This window comes from Vigna umbellata, chromosome 9 (assembly GCF_029865625.1).
Source record: "Vigna umbellata cultivar VRB3 chromosome 9, Vumbellata_1.0, whole genome shotgun sequence".
Classification (NCBI taxonomy): Eukaryota; Viridiplantae; Streptophyta; class Magnoliopsida; order Fabales; family Fabaceae; genus Vigna; species Vigna umbellata.
The window spans coordinates 33417511-33437951 of record NC_142173.1 but is presented as its reverse complement, the minus strand read 5'-3'; the positions used below and the strand labels follow the sequence as shown (position 1 = coordinate 33437951).

Here is a 20441-nt window from a genome sequence, read left to right as displayed (position 1 = left end):
CTTTAAAATGTTATATTTTAATTGGATCTCTTTCTTTCTCTTAAACTTTCTTTCTTTTTCTGCATATCAGATTTTAGGAACTTGTTTTATAATCTAAAATATGCTAATAATAACATCTAACGGATAAGGATGAGTTATAAAATTAAAATAACTTCGCCAACAATATAATATATTTTATGCTTCTAATTATCTATCATGTTGTTAATAGCCAAACTGGTGTGTATTGTTATTTGTTTCACGTTAGAACTCATAAGTTATTTTAAGGACTTAAGATAAGAACTAGTTAGTGAAAATTTAAAGAGTCGTGGTTTTATAAACCAAGGTTAATTTCGTCGTTATGGGTGATAATAATTTGTTTATAATTAAAGAACATCGATTAATACTCAACTTATTTGTTCATACGAGTTAATATTGCGTTTATAAGAATTTATTAAAAAAAATAACAAAACTTTAATTTCATAAACTAAACTGCTTTTACTGAAATTTTGAATAATTGATGAAAGAAAATGTATGCACAACTTATTTAAGAGACAGTTGAGTACTCTTGTTGTTTGTCTCTTGCACAAAAGAAATAATTGACTTTCTAATACTCGATTCTAAACCTCAAGTCACATAAAAAAGAAGAGAAAAATAAATTTGTGAATCTATTACAACAATATATTCTAAAAAAAATAAATCGGTGCACCAAGCTTATAGTTTGAACCAAAAAGAAAAAAATTAAATAAGAAAGTTCATAAGTAACCAAAACTTAAGAAAAAAGAACTGAAAGGAAAATACCTATTTTTTAAATTATTAATTTTATTTAGTATTATGCTTCAAAAAGGAGAAATTTCATTAACATGTTTGGAGGACTAGAAAAGAAAACAAGTTCCAACAAAACAAATTTGTACATATTTGACTTAAATAATTTATTTTTCATGAAAGGATCCTTAGTTTTAGTTAGTATTATCTTCGTTTTATTTCTCCAACTAATTCCTTTTTTCTTTTAATGATTCTGTTTTATTTTATTTTTGTTAGTTAGTATTGATAACTTGGTTTCGGCATTTGATGACAACAATAAAAACCAATGTAACAAAAGGTGTCATTAATTGTAGACTTTGTTATTGTCTTAAAAATCCTACAATAAAATAGTATCAACAACAGGATCTCACAATAAAAAGTTATCGGCCATAACATCTCATGACTATGACTGTCTTAATGTAAGAGGTTATCGCTTGGATGACCTAAATCATGAACGAATCCAAAGATTTCGTTGACCTTAATATGATCATCAATTTAACTTATTTGATGATATAATGTAAACACATGAGACAAACTTAAATAAAAATAAAAAAACTCTTGAAAGATTTATTGTGAAACTCTATGTCGATGATACCCTAAATTGGTACATACAAACTCTGAAGCATTCAATACATAAAACCTATTTTGGGTTTCCAATCCATGTGAACAAGTCATACTCTTCTATGTTTAGTTATAATTTTTCAAGTTCTATTAAATTAAATTCCGTTAACTATTCTACCTCCATCATAAAGTTGGTAACAATAAGTAATATTCGTTTAGATGAGCATGTCAATATTTTCATTGATATTTTAAGTATTTAAAAGAACTTTTCCTTTCATTTACCTCCCGTAAGTTCAAATATAAATGCGTTCTCATTCTTTGGAAATCTAATTTTGTAAAATAAAATTAAGAAATTCTTCTTCTTTTACTTGAGTTAGGAAACATAACTATTCTTCAACCAAAACCAAAATAAAAACTTCAATATTTTCATGTGTTCAATCTCTTAATTTGATGGTGGCGGCCACCAACCACCACAATTAATTTACTGTTTATTGTTTTATTTGTCAAACCTAACACAACTTTACGGCATAACTACCCTAATTTTGAGATATCAAAACGGAATTCGATTTCAAGATAAAATGTTAATTTGTAACCTAGTTATTTGCTCAAATATCAAAATTCTAATTTCACACCGGTTTCAATTCAAACTAAAATTAAACACTATTTACATAAGTGGTAATTGATATTTAAACACTATAAGTTAACATTTAAATAATATATATGCTTCTTGTAAGGTTTAAAGACGTTATCCATGCATTAGCTCGTTCATTGATTAAACTTACTTCTTTTATTCTTTCATTTTTTTACCCTTATCATAGAAAATGTGAATGTGATTATTTTCTTGGTAAAAAGTATCTTAGAACACTCACATCCAAATAGAAAAAGTCCCTGTAGAAAGAGAAACGCCCTTAAAAGAAAAAAAACATCCAATATTTTCATTTGTTCCATCTCTTAATGCACTCTTTCTTCTTTTATTTGTCAAACCTAACATAGTTTTAGCACATAACTGTCCTCGTTTTGAGATATCAAAATGGAATTGGATTTCATGATAAAATTTTAATTTGTAAATTAGTTATTTGCTCAACTCAAATATCGGAATTATAATTTCACACCAATTTCAGTTCTCACTAAATTTAAACACTAAGTGGTAATTGATATTTAAACAACATAAGTGATCGTAAAATAATATCTAATTTTTTGTGAAGTTTAAAGCCATTATCCATCCATTAACTCGTCCATTGGGTAAACTCACTTCTTTTATTCCCCCGTTCTTTTACCTTTGTCATAGAAACCGAGAATGCGATTTTTTCTAGCCAAAACATATCTTAGAACACTCACATCGTGTTTCTTTGTCCAATAATAACTTGTCATGGACATGCATTGAATCCTTTGAGTTGTTAATAATTTAAATATTTTATCATTAAAATCAGGCTTAAGACAAAACCTAGCAAAATCCAAACAATATTCTAAACTATTATTACAAATATTATGTAGTATAAAAAAAATTTGATGTTGGATGAGTATATCTATTACAAATCGTAGGAATTATGTAATTACAATGAGCTGTTTGAGAAAATGATAGAAATTTTGTTGGTACGAGTAAATGAAGTACTTGACCAATCTAATCTCAAACTGTAGTCATACGAGGATGACCACCAGTGGCTACATCATCCGGAATAAATTTCCCCCAAAACCAATGTGATTTCCAAACTTGATTCATTTCTTCAATTCGAATATTCCTTGTCTCAGGCAGGAGCAAGGCAACAAAAATGGTCATGATAAGCACAAATCCAGCAAAGAAGAAGAAAAGACCAAACTTCAAGTGACAAAGCATGGTTAGGAAAACTTGGGCAATGACAAAGGTAAATAACATGTTTACAGCAACATTGGTGCCCTGACCTGCAGATCGAACCTCAAGAGAGCATATTTCACTAGGAACCAACCAACCTAGTGGACCCCAAGACCATGCATATGCTGCAACGTACGCACATATAAAGAATAAGAGAAGACCTGCTTCTCCATTGGTAAAATAGCCTTCACCACTCACTCCAAACTTTAGAGCAATCATGATTCCGACAGCAAGCTACACATATTATGAATTTCAAAATTAGTTGTTCACGGTAACGAATGAATTTAGTGATAAAACTGTTATTTTTAAATATTAAAATAACAAACATTATTTATCAATTAGGTTAAGGTTTTTACCTGACAAATAAGCATTTGAATCCCACCTTCGAGGAACAATATCCTTCTTCCAAACTTGTCCACAGAGAAAATGGAAACAAAAGTTGCAACCACATTAACGCCTCCAGTGATAACTGAAGACATAAGGGAAGTATCGTTTCCAAAGCCTAAAGTTTTAAAGAGGACAGGAGCATAAAACATGATGACATTGATGCCAGTGAATTGTTGGAAAAAGGGAATCAGAGAGCAAAAAGTGAGTTGAGGTCTGTATTTTGGTTTTGTAATGTTCTTCCATGGATGTTCAACATCTTTGGCTGCTTTAGCCGCATTAACGAGGTCTTGGAACTCCTCGTCAACATTATCCACGCCACGAATCTTTTGCAACATTTTCTTAGCTTCTTCTTTTTTACCTCTTTCGATTAAGGAGTTAGGGGTGTCACCTAAGAAAAGAGATCCTACACATAGCATGATTGCAGGAACTGCACCAGCACCTAAAGAAATTCTCCAACCATATTCTAGTTTTCCAGTGCCGTAATTAATAAGGTTTGCAACCAATATGCCAATTGTGATCATCATTTGAAATCCAATGTTAAGTGCACCTCTTATCGATGTTGGAGCCATTTCAGACAAGTAGACAGGTACAGACTATTGGAAATAATAATAACAAAAAAGAAAAAGGAAATGTTAAAAACAATTTAATAATGAAGGTTTCCCCATAGTCATATAACCAAATTGGAAAGCATTGACAATGATGCAAAGCCTTACCTGATTACAATATCCAACACCAAAACCAAGTAATAATCGACCTATGATGAGCATTTCAATATTGACTGCAAAACCGTTCAACAACGCACCAACAAGGAAGAATAAACCACCTGCAAACATAGAGGTCTTGCGTCCCATCATTCTTGTGGTGGTGGAAGCAAAGAAAGAAGCTACCAATGCAGCAAGATATAAAGAAGAGGTGAACAAAGTAAGGAGTTCGTTGTCAAATTTGCAGTATTGACTTTCATGGAGAGACTCATCTTTCATTTTTTTATAAACACTCGGAAAGAATTTTAATAAGAATGGTTCCATGGAAGTCACTCCTCCCGTGATTCCAAGATCATAACCAAACAGTAGACCGCCCATGGCTGCTACAAAACATGTGACCAACACGAATAACGTGATCTTACTTTCATATTGTCTTCCATTTTCTAGAGTAGCAGAAGCTCCACCTGCCATCTTTAAAATGTTATATTTTAATTGGATCTCTTTCTTTCTCTTAAACTTTCTTTCTTTTTCTGCATATCAGATTTTAGGAACTTGTTTTATAATCTAAAATATGCTAATAATAACATCTAACGGATAAGGATGAGTTATAAAATTAAAATAACTTCGCCAACAATATAATATATTTTTATGCTTCTAATTATCTATCATGTTGTTAATAGCCAAACTGGTGTGTATTGTTATTTGTTTCACGTTAGAACTCATAAGTTATTTTAAGGACTTAAGATAAGAACTAGTTAGTGAAAATTTAAAGAGTCGTGGTTTTATAAACCAAGGTTAATTTCGTCGTTATGGGTGATAATAATTTGTTTATAATTAAAGAACATCGATTAATACTCAACTTATTTGTTCATACGAGTTAATATTGCGTTTATAAGAATTTATTAAAAAAAATAACAAAACTTTAATTTCATAAACTAAACTGCTTTTACTGAAATTTTGAATAATTGATGAAAGAAAATGTATGCACAACTTATTTAAGAGACAGTTGAGTACTCTTGTTGTTTGTCTCTTGCACAAAAGAAATAATTGACTTTCTAATACTCGATTCTAAACCTCAAGTCACATAAAAAAGAAGAGAAAAATAAATTTGTGAATCTATTACAACAATATATTCTAAAAAAAATAAATCGGTGCACCAAGCTTATAGTTTGAACCAAAAAGAAAAAAATTAAATAAGAAAGTTCATAAGTAACCAAAACTTAAGAAAAAAGAACTGAAAGGAAAATACCTATTTTTTAAATTATTAATTTTATTTAGTATTATGCTTCAAAAAGGAGAAATTTCATTAACATGTTTGGAGGACTAGAAAAGAAAACAAGTTCCAACAAAACAAATTTGTACATATTTGACTTAAATAATTTATTTTTCATGAAAGGATCCTTAGTTTTAGTTAGTATTATCTTCGTTTTATTTCTCCAACTAATTCCTTTTTTCTTTTAATGATTCTGTTTTATTTTATTTTTGTTAGTTAGTATTGATAACTTGGTTTCGGCATTTGATGACAACAATAAAAACCAATGTAACAAAAGGTGTCATTAATTGTAGACTTTGTTATTGTCTTAAAAATCCTACAATAAAATAGTATCAACAACAGGATCTCACAATAAAAAGTTATCGGCCATAACATCTCATGACTATGACTGTCTTAATGTAAGAGGTTATCGCTTGGATGACCTAAATCATGAACGAATCCAAAGATTTCGTTGACCTTAATATGATCATCAATTTAACTTATTTGATGATATAATGTAAACACATGAGACAAACTTAAATAAAAATAAAAAAACTCTTGAAAGATTTATTGTGAAACTCTATGTCGATGATACCCTAAATTGGTACATACAAACTCTGAAGCATTCAATACATAAAACCTATTTTGGGTTTCCAATCCATGTGAACAAGTCATACTCTTCTATGTTTAGTTATAATTTTTCAAGTTCTATTAAATTAAATTCCGTTAACTATTCTACCTCCATCATAAAGTTGGTAACAATAAGTAATATTCGTTTAGATGAGCATGTCAATATTTTCATTGATATTTTAAGTATTTAAAAGAACTTTTCCTTTCATTTACCTCCCGTAAGTTCAAATATAAATGCGTTCTCATTCTTTGGAAATCTAATTTTGTAAAATAAAATTAAGAAATTCTTCTTCTTTTACTTGAGTTAGGAAACATAACTATTCTTCAACCAAAACCAAAATAAAAACTTCAATATTTTCATGTGTTCAATCTCTTAATTTGATGGTGGCGGCCACCAACCACCACAATTAATTTACTGTTTATTGTTTTATTTGTCAAACCTAACACAACTTTACGGCATAACTACCCTAATTTTGAGATATCAAAACGGAATTCGATTTCAAGATAAAATGTTAATTTGTAACCTAGTTATTTGCTCAAATATCAAAATTCTAATTTCACACCGGTTTCAATTCAAACTAAAATTAAACACTATTTACATAAGTGGTAATTGATATTTAAACACTATAAGTTAACATTTAAATAATATATATGCTTCTTGTAAGGTTTAAAGACGTTATCCATGCATTAGCTCGTTCATTGATTAAACTTACTTCTTTTATTCTTTCATTTTTTTACCCTTATCATAGAAAATGTGAATGTGATTATTTTCTTGGTAAAAAGTATCTTAGAACACTCACATCCAAATAGAAAAAGTCCCTGTAGAAAGAGAAACGCCCTTAAAAGAAAAAAAACATCCAATATTTTCATTTGTTCCATCTCTTAATGCACTCTTTCTTCTTTTATTTGTCAAACCTAACATAGTTTTAGCACATAACTGTCCTCGTTTTGAGATATCAAAATGGAATTGGATTTCATGATAAAATTTTAATTTGTAAATTAGTTATTTGCTCAACTCAAATATCGGAATTATAATTTCACACCAATTTCAGTTCTCACTAAATTTAAACACTAAGTGGTAATTGATATTTAAACAACATAAGTGATCGTAAAATAATATCTAATTTTTTGTGAAGTTTAAAGCCATTATCCATCCATTAACTCGTCCATTGGGTAAACTCACTTCTTTTATTCCCCCGTTCTTTTACCTTTGTCATAGAAACCGAGAATGCGATTTTTTCTAGCCAAAACATATCTTAGAACACTCACATCGTGTTTCTTTGTCCAATAATAACTTGTCATGGACATGCATTGAATCCTTTGAGTTGTTAATAATTTAAATATTTTATCATTAAAATCAGGCTTAAGACAAAACCTAGCAAAATCCAAACAATATTCTAAACTATTATTACAAATATTATGTAGTATAAAAAAAATTTGATGTTGGATGAGTATATCTATTACAAATCGTAGGAATTATGTAATTACAATGAGCTGTTTGAGAAAATGATAGAAATTTTGTTGGTACGAGTAAATGAAGTACTTGACCAATCTAATCTCAAACTGTAGTCATACGAGGATGACCACCAGTGGCTACATCATCCGGAATAAATTTCCCCCAAAACCAATGTGATTTCCAAACTTGATTCATTTCTTCAATTCGAATATTCCTTGTCTCAGGCAGGAGCAAGGCAACAAAAATGGTCATGATAAGCACAAATCCAGCAAAGAAGAAGAAAAGACCAAACTTCAAGTGACAAAGCATGGTTAGGAAAACTTGGGCAATGACAAAGGTAAATAACATGTTTACAGCAACATTGGTGCCCTGACCTGCAGATCGAACCTCAAGAGAGCATATTTCACTAGGAACCAACCAACCTAGTGGACCCCAAGACCATGCATATGCTGCAACGTACGCACATATAAAGAATAAGAGAAGACCTGCTTCTCCATTGGTAAAATAGCCTTCACCACTCACTCCAAACTTTAGAGCAATCATGATTCCGACAGCAAGCTACACATATTATGAATTTCAAAATTAGTTGTTCACGGTAACGAATGAATTTAGTGATAAAACTGTTATTTTTAAATATTAAAATAACAAACATTATTTATCAATTAGGTTAAGGTTTTTACCTGACAAATAAGCATTTGAATCCCACCTTCGAGGAACAATATCCTTCTTCCAAACTTGTCCACAGAGAAAATGGAAACAAAAGTTGCAACCACATTAACGCCTCCAGTGATAACTGAAGACATAAGGGAAGTATCGTTTCCAAAGCCTAAAGTTTTAAAGAGGACAGGAGCATAAAACATGATGACATTGATGCCAGTGAATTGTTGGAAAAAGGGAATCAGAGAGCAAAAAGTGAGTTGAGGTCTGTATTTTGGTTTTGTAATGTTCTTCCATGGATGTTCAACATCTTTGGCTGCTTTAGCCGCATTAACGAGGTCTTGGAACTCCTCGTCAACATTATCCACGCCACGAATCTTTTGCAACATTTTCTTAGCTTCTTCTTTTTTACCTCTTTCGATTAAGGAGTTAGGGGTGTCACCTAAGAAAAGAGATCCTACACATAGCATGATTGCAGGAACTGCACCAGCACCTAAAGAAATTCTCCAACCATATTCTAGTTTTCCAGTGCCGTAATTAATAAGGTTTGCAACCAATATGCCAATTGTGATCATCATTTGAAATCCAATGTTAAGTGCACCTCTTATCGATGTTGGAGCCATTTCAGACAAGTAGACAGGTACAGACTATTGGAAATAATAATAACAAAAAAGAAAAAGGAAATGTTAAAAACAATTTAATAATGAAGGTTTCCCCATAGTCATATAACCAAATTGGAAAGCATTGACAATGATGCAAAGCCTTACCTGATTACAATATCCAACACCAAAACCAAGTAATAATCGACCTATGATGAGCATTTCAATATTGACTGCAAAACCGTTCAACAACGCACCAACAAGGAAGAATAAACCACCTGCAAACATAGAGGTCTTGCGTCCCATCATTCTTGTGGTGGTGGAAGCAAAGAAAGAAGCTACCAATGCAGCAAGATATAAAGAAGAGGTGAACAAAGTAAGGAGTTCGTTGTCAAATTTGCAGTATTGACTTTCATGGAGAGACTCATCTTTCATTTTTTTATAAACACTCGGAAAGAATTTTAATAAGAATGGTTCCATGGAAGTCACTCCTCCCGTGATTCCAAGATCATAACCAAACAGTAGACCGCCCATGGCTGCTACAAAACATGTGACCAACACGAATAACGTGATCTTACTTTCATATTGTCTTCCATTTTCTAGAGTAGCAGAAGCTCCACCTGCCATCTTTAAAATGTTATATTTTAATTGGATCTCTTTCTTTCTCTTAAACTTTCTTTCTTTTTCTGCATATCAGATTTTAGGAACTTGTTTTATAATCTAAAATATGCTAATAATAACATCTAACGGATAAGGATGAGTTATAAAATTAAAATAACTTCGCCAACAATATAATATATTTTTATGCTTCTAATTATCTATCATGTTGTTAATAGCCAAACTGGTGTGTATTGTTATTTGTTTCACGTTAGAACTCATAAGTTATTTTAAGGACTTAAGATAAGAACTAGTTAGTGAAAATTTAAAGAGTCGTGGTTTTATAAACCAAGGTTAATTTCGTCGTTATGGGTGATAATAATTTGTTTATAATTAAAGAACATCGATTAATACTCAACTTATTTGTTCATACGAGTTAATATTGCGTTTATAAGAATTTATTAAAAAAAATAACAAAACTTTAATTTCATAAACTAAACTGCTTTTACTGAAATTTTGAATAATTGATGAAAGAAAATGTATGCACAACTTATTTAAGAGACAGTTGAGTACTCTTGTTGTTTGTCTCTTGCACAAAAGAAATAATTGACTTTCTAATACTCGATTCTAAACCTCAAGTCACATAAAAAAGAAGAGAAAAATAAATTTGTGAATCTATTACAACAATATATTCTAAAAAAAATAAATCGGTGCACCAAGCTTATAGTTTGAACCAAAAAGAAAAAAATTAAATAAGAAAGTTCATAAGTAACCAAAACTTAAGAAAAAAGAACTGAAAGGAAAATACCTATTTTTTAAATTATTAATTTTATTTAGTATTATGCTTCAAAAAGGAGAAATTTCATTAACATGTTTGGAGGACTAGAAAAGAAAACAAGTTCCAACAAAACAAATTTGTACATATTTGACTTAAATAATTTATTTTTCATGAAAGGATCCTTAGTTTTAGTTAGTATTATCTTCGTTTTATTTCTCCAACTAATTCCTTTTTTCTTTTAATGATTCTGTTTTATTTTATTTTTGTTAGTTAGTATTGATAACTTGGTTTCGGCATTTGATGACAACAATAAAAACCAATGTAACAAAAGGTGTCATTAATTGTAGACTTTGTTATTGTCTTAAAAATCCTACAATAAAATAGTATCAACAACAGGATCTCACAATAAAAAGTTATCGGCCATAACATCTCATGACTATGACTGTCTTAATGTAAGAGGTTATCGCTTGGATGACCTAAATCATGAACGAATCCAAAGATTTCGTTGACCTTAATATGATCATCAATTTAACTTATTTGATGATATAATGTAAACACATGAGACAAACTTAAATAAAAATAAAAAAACTCTTGAAAGATTTATTGTGAAACTCTATGTCGATGATACCCTAAATTGGTACATACAAACTCTGAAGCATTCAATACATAAAACCTATTTTGGGTTTCCAATCCATGTGAACAAGTCATACTCTTCTATGTTTAGTTATAATTTTTCAAGTTCTATTAAATTAAATTCCGTTAACTATTCTACCTCCATCATAAAGTTGGTAACAATAAGTAATATTCGTTTAGATGAGCATGTCAATATTTTCATTGATATTTTAAGTATTTAAAAGAACTTTTCCTTTCATTTACCTCCCGTAAGTTCAAATATAAATGCGTTCTCATTCTTTGGAAATCTAATTTTGTAAAATAAAATTAAGAAATTCTTCTTCTTTTACTTGAGTTAGGAAACATAACTATTCTTCAACCAAAACCAAAATAAAAACTTCAATATTTTCATGTGTTCAATCTCTTAATTTGATGGTGGCGGCCACCAACCACCACAATTAATTTACTGTTTATTGTTTTATTTGTCAAACCTAACACAACTTTACGGCATAACTACCCTAATTTTGAGATATCAAAACGGAATTCGATTTCAAGATAAAATGTTAATTTGTAACCTAGTTATTTGCTCAAATATCAAAATTCTAATTTCACACCGGTTTCAATTCAAACTAAAATTAAACACTATTTACATAAGTGGTAATTGATATTTAAACACTATAAGTTAACATTTAAATAATATATATGCTTCTTGTAAGGTTTAAAGACGTTATCCATGCATTAGCTCGTTCATTGATTAAACTTACTTCTTTTATTCTTTCATTTTTTTACCCTTATCATAGAAAATGTGAATGTGATTATTTTCTTGGTAAAAAGTATCTTAGAACACTCACATCCAAATAGAAAAAGTCCCTGTAGAAAGAGAAACGCCCTTAAAAGAAAAAAAACATCCAATATTTTCATTTGTTCCATCTCTTAATGCACTCTTTCTTCTTTTATTTGTCAAACCTAACATAGTTTTAGCACATAACTGTCCTCGTTTTGAGATATCAAAATGGAATTGGATTTCATGATAAAATTTTAATTTGTAAATTAGTTATTTGCTCAACTCAAATATCGGAATTATAATTTCACACCAATTTCAGTTCTCACTAAATTTAAACACTAAGTGGTAATTGATATTTAAACAACATAAGTGATCGTAAAATAATATCTAATTTTTTGTGAAGTTTAAAGCCATTATCCATCCATTAACTCGTCCATTGGGTAAACTCACTTCTTTTATTCCCCCGTTCTTTTACCTTTGTCATAGAAACCGAGAATGCGATTTTTTCTAGCCAAAACATATCTTAGAACACTCACATCGTGTTTCTTTGTCCAATAATAACTTGTCATGGACATGCATTGAATCCTTTGAGTTGTTAATAATTTAAATATTTTATCATTAAAATCAGGCTTAAGACAAAACCTAGCAAAATCCAAACAATATTCTAAACTATTATTACAAATATTATGTAGTATAAAAAAAATTTGATGTTGGATGAGTATATCTATTACAAATCGTAGGAATTATGTAATTACAATGAGCTGTTTGAGAAAATGATAGAAATTTTGTTGGTACGAGTAAATGAAGTACTTGACCAATCTAATCTCAAACTGTAGTCATACGAGGATGACCACCAGTGGCTACATCATCCGGAATAAATTTCCCCCAAAACCAATGTGATTTCCAAACTTGATTCATTTCTTCAATTCGAATATTCCTTGTCTCAGGCAGGAGCAAGGCAACAAAAATGGTCATGATAAGCACAAATCCAGCAAAGAAGAAGAAAAGACCAAACTTCAAGTGACAAAGCATGGTTAGGAAAACTTGGGCAATGACAAAGGTAAATAACATGTTTACAGCAACATTGGTGCCCTGACCTGCAGATCGACCTCAAGAGAGCATATTTCACTAGGAACCAACCAACCTAGTGGACCCCAAGACCATGCATATGCTGCAACGTACGCACATATAAAGAATAAGAGAAGACCTGCTTCTCCATTGGTAAAATAGCCTTCACCACTCACTCCAAACTTTAGAGCAATCATGATTCCGACAGCAAGCTACACATATTATGAATTTCAAAATTAGTTGTTCACGGTAACGAATGAATTTAGTGATAAAACTGTTATTTTTAAATATTAAAATAACAAACATTATTTATCAATTAGGTTAAGGTTTTTACCTGACAAATAAGCATTTGAATCCCACCTTCGAGGAACAATATCCTTCTTCCAAACTTGTCCACAGAGAAAATGGAAACAAAAGTTGCAACCACATTAACGCCTCCAGTGATAACTGAAGACATAAGGGAAGTATCGTTTCCAAAGCCTAAAGTTTTAAAGAGGACAGGAGCATAAAACATGATGACATTGATGCCAGTGAATTGTTGGAAAAAGGGAATCAGAGAGCAAAAAGTGAGTTGAGGTCTGTATTTTGGTTTTGTAATGTTCTTCCATGGATGTTCAACATCTTTGGCTGCTTTAGCCGCATTAACGAGGTCTTGGAACTCCTCGTCAACATTATCCACGCCACGAATCTTTTGCAACATTTTCTTAGCTTCTTCTTTTTTACCTCTTTCGATTAAGGAGTTAGGGGTGTCACCTAAGAAAAGAGATCCTACACATAGCATGATTGCAGGAACTGCACCAGCACCTAAAGAAATTCTCCAACCATATTCTAGTTTTCCAGTGCCGTAATTAATAAGGTTTGCAACCAATATGCCAATTGTGATCATCATTTGAAATCCAATGTTAAGTGCACCTCTTATCGATGTTGGAGCCATTTCAGACAAGTAGACAGGTACAGACTATTGGAAATAATAATAACAAAAAAGAAAAAGGAAATGTTAAAAACAATTTAATAATGAAGGTTTCCCCATAGTCATATAACCAAATTGGAAAGCATTGACAATGATGCAAAGCCTTACCTGATTACAATATCCAACACCAAAACCAAGTAATAATCGACCTATGATGAGCATTTCAATATTGACTGCAAAACCGTTCAACAACGCACCAACAAGGAAGAATAAACCACCTGCAAACATAGAGGTCTTGCGTCCCATCATTCTTGTGGTGGTGGAAGCAAAGAAAGAAGCTACCAATGCAGCAAGATATAAAGAAGAGGTGAACAAAGTAAGGAGTTCGTTGTCAAATTTGCAGTATTGACTTTCATGGAGAGACTCATCTTTCATTTTTTTATAAACACTCGGAAAGAATTTTAATAAGAATGGTTCCATGGAAGTCACTCCTCCCGTGATTCCAAGATCATAACCAAACAGTAGACCGCCCATGGCTGCTACAAAACATGTGACCAACACGAATAACGTGATCTTACTTTCATATTGTCTTCCATTTTCTAGAGTAGCAGAAGCTCCACCTGCCATCTTTAAAATGTTATATTTTAATTGGATCTCTTTCTTTCTCTTAAACTTTCTTTCTTTTTCTGCATATCAGATTTTAGGAACTTGTTTTATAATCTAAAATATGCTAATAATAACATCTAACGGATAAGGATGAGTTATAAAATTAAAATAACTTCGCCAACAATATAATATATTTTTATGCTTCTAATTATCTATCATGTTGTTAATAGCCAAACTGGTGTGTATTGTTATTTGTTTCACGTTAGAACTCATAAGTTATTTTAAGGACTTAAGATAAGAACTAGTTAGTGAAAATTTAAAGAGTCGTGGTTTTATAAACCAAGGTTAATTTCGTCGTTATGGGTGATAATAATTTGTTTATAATTAAAGAACATCGATTAATACTCAACTTATTTGTTCATACGAGTTAATATTGCGTTTATAAGAATTTATTAAAAAAAATAACAAAACTTTAATTTCATAAACTAAACTGCTTTTACTGAAATTTTGAATAATTGATGAAAGAAAATGTATGCACAACTTATTTAAGAGACAGTTGAGTACTCTTGTTGTTTGTCTCTTGCACAAAAGAAATAATTGACTTTCTAATACTCGATTCTAAACCTCAAGTCACATAAAAAAGAAGAGAAAAATAAATTTGTGAATCTATTACAACAATATATTCTAAAAAAAATAAATCGGTGCACCAAGCTTATAGTTTGAACCAAAAAGAAAAAAATTAAATAAGAAAGTTCATAAGTAACCAAAACTTAAGAAAAAAGAACTGAAAGGAAAATACCTATTTTTTAAATTATTAATTTTATTTAGTATTATGCTTCAAAAAGGAGAAATTTCATTAACATGTTTGGAGGACTAGAAAAGAAAACAAGTTCCAACAAAACAAATTTGTACATATTTGACTTAAATAATTTATTTTTCATGAAAGGATCCTTAGTTTTAGTTAGTATTATCTTCGTTTTATTTCTCCAACTAATTCCTTTTTTCTTTTAATGATTCTGTTTTATTTTATTTTTGTTAGTTAGTATTGATAACTTGGTTTCGGCATTTGATGACAACAATAAAAACCAATGTAACAAAAGGTGTCATTAATTGTAGACTTTGTTATTGTCTTAAAAATCCTACAATAAAATAGTATCAACAACAGGATCTCACAATAAAAAGTTATCGGCCATAACATCTCATGACTATGACTGTCTTAATGTAAGAGGTTATCGCTTGGATGACCTAAATCATGAACGAATCCAAAGATTTCGTTGACCTTAATATGATCATCAATTTAACTTATTTGATGATATAATGTAAACACATGAGACAAACTTAAATAAAAATAAAAAAACTCTTGAAAGATTTATTGTGAAACTCTATGTCGATGATACCCTAAATTGGTACATACAAACTCTGAAGCATTCAATACATAAAACCTATTTTGGGTTTCCAATCCATGTGAACAAGTCATACTCTTCTATGTTTAGTTATAATTTTTCAAGTTCTATTAAATTAAATTCCGTTAACTATTCTACCTCCATCATAAAGTTGGTAACAATAAGTAATATTCGTTTAGATGAGCATGTCAATATTTTCATTGATATTTTAAGTATTTAAAAGAACTTTTCCTTTCATTTACCTCCCGTAAGTTCAAATATAAATGCGTTCTCATTCTTTGGAAATCTAATTTTGTAAAATAAAATTAAGAAATTCTTCTTCTTTTACTTGAGTTAGGAAACATAACTATTCTTCAACCAAAACCAAAATAAAAACTTCAATATTTTCATGTGTTCAATCTCTTAATTTGATGGTGGCGGCCACCAACCACCACAATTAATTTACTGTTTATTGTTTTATTTGTCAAACCTAACACAACTTTACGGCATAACTACCCTAATTTTGAGATATCAAAACGGAATTCGATTTCAAGATAAAATGTTAATTTGTAACCTAGTTATTTGCTCAAATATCAAAATTCTAATTTCACACCGGTTTCAATTCAAACTAAAATTAAACACTATTTACATAAGTGGTAATTGATATTTAAACACTATAAGTTAACATTTAAATAATATATATGCTTCTTGTAAGGTTTAAAGACGTTATCCATGCATTAGCTCGTTCATTGATTAAACTTACTTCTTTTATTCTTTCATTTTTTTACCCTTATCATAGAAAATGTGAATGTGATTATTTTCTTGGTAAAAAGTATCTTAGAACACTCACATCCAAATAGAAAAAGTCCCTGTAGAAAGAGAAACGCCCTTAAAAGAAAAAAAACATCCAATATTTTCATTTGTTCCATCTCTTAATGCACTCTTTCTTCTTTTATTTGTCAAACCTAACATAGTTTTAGCACATAACTGTCCTCGTTTTGAGATATCAAAATGGAATTGGATTTCATGATAAAATTTTAATTTGTAAATTAGTTATTTGCTCAACTCAAATATCGGAATTATAATTTCACACCAATTTCAGTTCTCACTAAATTTAAACACTAAGTGGTAATTGATATTTAAACAACATAAGTGATCGTAAAATAATATCTAATTTTTTGTGAAGTTTAAAGCCATTATCCATCCATTAACTCGTCCATTGGGTAAACTCACTTCTTTTATTCCCCCGTTCTTTTACCTTTGTCATAGAAACCGAGAATGCGATTTTTTCTAGCCAAAACATATCTTAGAACACTCACATCGTGTTTCTTTGTCCAATAATAACTTGTCATGGACATGCATTGAATCCTTTGAGTTGTTAATAATTTAAATATTTTATCATTAAAATCAGGCTTAAGACAAAACCTAGCAAAATCCAAACAATATTCTAAACTATTATTACAAATATTATGTAGTATAAAAAAAATTTGATGTTGGATGAGTATATCTATTACAAATCGTAGGAATTATGTAATTACAATGAGCTGTTTGAGAAAATGATAGAAATTTTGTTGGTACGAGTAAATGAAGTACTTGACCAATCTAATCTCAAACTGTAGTCATACGAGGATGACCACCAGTGGCTACATCATCCGGAATAAATTTCCCCCAAAACCAATGTGATTTCCAAACTTGATTCATTTCTTCAATTCGAATATTCCTTGTCTCAGGCAGGAGCAAGGCAACAAAAATGGTCATGATAAGCACAAATCCAGCAAAGAAGAAGAAAAGACCAAACTTCAAGTGACAAAGCATGGTTAGGAAAACTTGGGCAATGACAAAGGTAAATAACATGTTTACAGCAACATTGGTGCCCTGACCTGCAGATCGAACCTCAAGAGAGCATATTTCACTAGGAACCAACCAACCTAGTGGACCCCAAGACCATGCATATGCTGCAACGTACGCACATATAAAGAATAAGAGAAGACCTGCTTCTCCATTGGTAAAATAGCCTTCACCACTCACTCCAAACTTTAGAGCAATCATGATTCCGACAGCAAGCTACACATATTATGAATTTCAAAATTAGTTGTTCACGGTAACGAATGAATTTAGTGATAAAACTGTTATTTTTAAATATTAAAATAACAAACATTATTTATCAATTAGGTTAAGGTTTTTACCTGACAAATAAGCATTTGAATCCCACCTTCGAGGAACAATATCCTTCTTCCAAACTTGTCCACAGAGAAAATGGAAACAAAAGTTGCAACCACATTAACGCCTCCAGTGATAACTGAAGACATAAGGGAAGTATCGTTTCCAAAGCCTAAAGTTTTAAAGAGGACAGGAGCATAAAACATGATGACATTGATGCCAGTGAATTGTTGGAAAAAGGGAATCAGAGAGCAAAAAGTGAGTTGAGGTCTGTATTTTGGTTTTGTAATGTTCTTCCATGGATGTTCAACATCTTTGGCTGCTTTAGCCGCATTAACGAGGTCTTGGAACTCCTCGTCAACATTATCCACGCCACGAATCTTTTGCAACATTTTCTTAGCTTCTTCTTTTTTACCTCTTTCGATTAAGGAGTTAGGGGTGTCACCTAAGAAAAGAGATCCTACACATAGCATGATTGCAGGAACTGCACCAGCACCTAAAGAAATTCTCCAACCATATTCTAGTTTTCCAGTGCCGTAATTAATAAGGTTTGCAACCAATATGCCAATTGTGATCATCATTTGAAATCCAATGTTAAGTGCACCTCTTATCGATGTTGGAGCCATTTCAGACAAGTAGACAGGTACAGACTATTGGAAATAATAATAACAAAAAAGAAAAAGGAAATGTTAAAAACAATTTAATAATGAAGGTTTCCCCATAGTCATATAACCAAATTGGAAAGCATTGACAATGATGCAAAGCCTTACCTGATTACAATATCCAACACCAAAACCAAGTAATAATCGACCTATGATGAGCATTTCAATATTGACTGCAAAACCGTTCAACAACGCACCAACAAGGAAGAATAAACCACCTGCAAACATAGAGGTCTTGCGTCCCATCATTCTTGTGGTGGTGGAAGCAAAGAAAGAAGCTACCAATGCAGCAAGATATAAAGAAGAGGTGAACAAAGTAAGGAGTTCGTTGTCAAATTTGCAGTATTGACTTTCATGGAGAGACTCATCTTTCATTTTTTTATAAACACTCGGAAAGAATTTTAATAAGAATGGTTCCATGGAAGTCACTCCTCCCGTGATTCCAAGATCATAACCAAACAGTAGACCGCCCATGGCTGCTACAAAACATGTGACCAACACGAATAACGTGATCTTACTTTCATATTGTCTTCCATTTTCTAGAGTAGCAGAAGCTCCACCTGCCATCTTTAAAATGTTATATTTTAATTGGATCTCTTTCTTTCTCTTAAACTTTCTTTCTTTTTCTGCATATCAGATTTTAGGAACTTGTTTTATAATCTAAAATATGCTAATAATAACATCTAACGGATAAGGATGAGTTATAAAATTAAAATAACTTCGCCAACAATATAATATATTTTTATGCTTCTAATTATCTATCATGTTGTTAATAGCCAAACTGGTGTGTATTGTTATTTGTTTCACGTTAGAACTCATAAGTTATTTTAAGGACTTAAGATAAGAACTAGTTAGTGAAAATTTAAAGAGTCGTGGTTTTATAAACCAAGGTTAATTTCGTCGTTATGGGTGATAATAATTTGTTTATAATTAAAGAACATCGATTAATACTCAACTTATTTGTTCATACGAGTTAATATTGCGTTTATAAGAATTTATTAAAAAAAATAACAAAACTTTAATTTCATAAACTAAACTGCTTTTACTGAAATTTTGAATAATTGATGAAAGAAAATGTATGCACAACTTATTTAAGAGACAGTTGAGTACTCTTGTTGTTTGTCTCTTGCACAAAAGAAATAATTGACTTTCTAATACTCGATTCTAAACCTCAAGTCACATAAAAAGAAGAGAAAAATAAATTTGTGAATCTATTACAACAATATATTCTAAAAAAATAAATCGGTGCACCAAGCTTATAGTTTGAACAAAAAGAAAAAAAATTAAATAAGAAAGTTCATAAGTAACCAAAACTTAAGAAAAAAGAATGAAAGGAAATTTCATTAACATGTTTTGGAGACTAAAAAGAAACAAGTTCCACAAAACAAATTTGTACATATTTGACTTAAATAATTTATTTTTCATGAAGGATCCTTAGTTTTAGTTAGTATTATCTTCGTTTTATTTCTCCACTAATTCCTTTTTTCTTTTAATGATTCTGTTTTATTTTATTTTTGTTAGTTAGTATTGATAACTTGGTTTCGGCATTTGAGACAACAATAAAAACCATGTAACAAAAGGTGTCATTAATTGTAGACTTTGTTATTGTCTTAAAAATCCTACAATAAAATAGTATCAACAACAGGATCTCACAATAAAAGTTATCGGCCATAACATCTCATGACTATGACTGTCTTAATGTAAGAGGTTATCGCTTGGATGACCTAAATCATGAACGCATCCAAAGATTTCGTTGACCTTAATATGATCATCAATTTAACTTATTTGATGATATAATGTAACACTGAGACACTTAAATAAAAATAAAAACTCTTGAAAGATTTATTGTGAAACTCTATGTCGATGATACCCTAAATTGGTACATACAAACTCTGAAGCATTCAATACATAAACCTATTTTGGGTTTTCCAATCCATGTGAACAAGTCATACTCTTCTATGTTTAGTTTAATTTTTCAAGTTCTATTAAATTAAATTCCGTTAACTATTC

General features: G+C 30.6%; 1 protein-coding gene and 3 pseudogenes across 1 annotated transcript; all 4 read right to left on the bottom strand.

Annotated features, from left to right (window-relative positions):
- Positions 1-2968: 2968 nt before the first annotated feature.
- LOC148193300 (sugar transport protein 10 pseudogene) lies at positions 2969-4749 on the bottom strand (annotated as a pseudogene).
- A 2969-nt stretch (positions 4750-7718) lies between these two features.
- On the bottom strand, positions 7719-9499 carry LOC148193299 (sugar transport protein 10 pseudogene; annotated as a pseudogene).
- A 2969-nt stretch (positions 9500-12468) lies between these two features.
- LOC124829361 (sugar transport protein 10-like) lies at positions 12469-14248 on the bottom strand. Its single transcript, XM_088099398.1, has 4 exons — positions 13790-14248; positions 13046-13669; positions 12773-12923; positions 12469-12740 (listed from the first exon to the last, which is right to left on the bottom strand). Exons 1-4 carry the CDS (start codon positions 14246-14248, stop codon positions 12469-12471), a joined length of 1506 nt encoding a protein of 501 aa, XP_087955524.1.
- Positions 14249-17217: 2969 nt separating this feature from the next.
- On the bottom strand, positions 17218-18998 carry LOC148193298 (sugar transport protein 10 pseudogene; annotated as a pseudogene).
- Positions 18999-20441: the final 1443 nt, after the last annotated feature.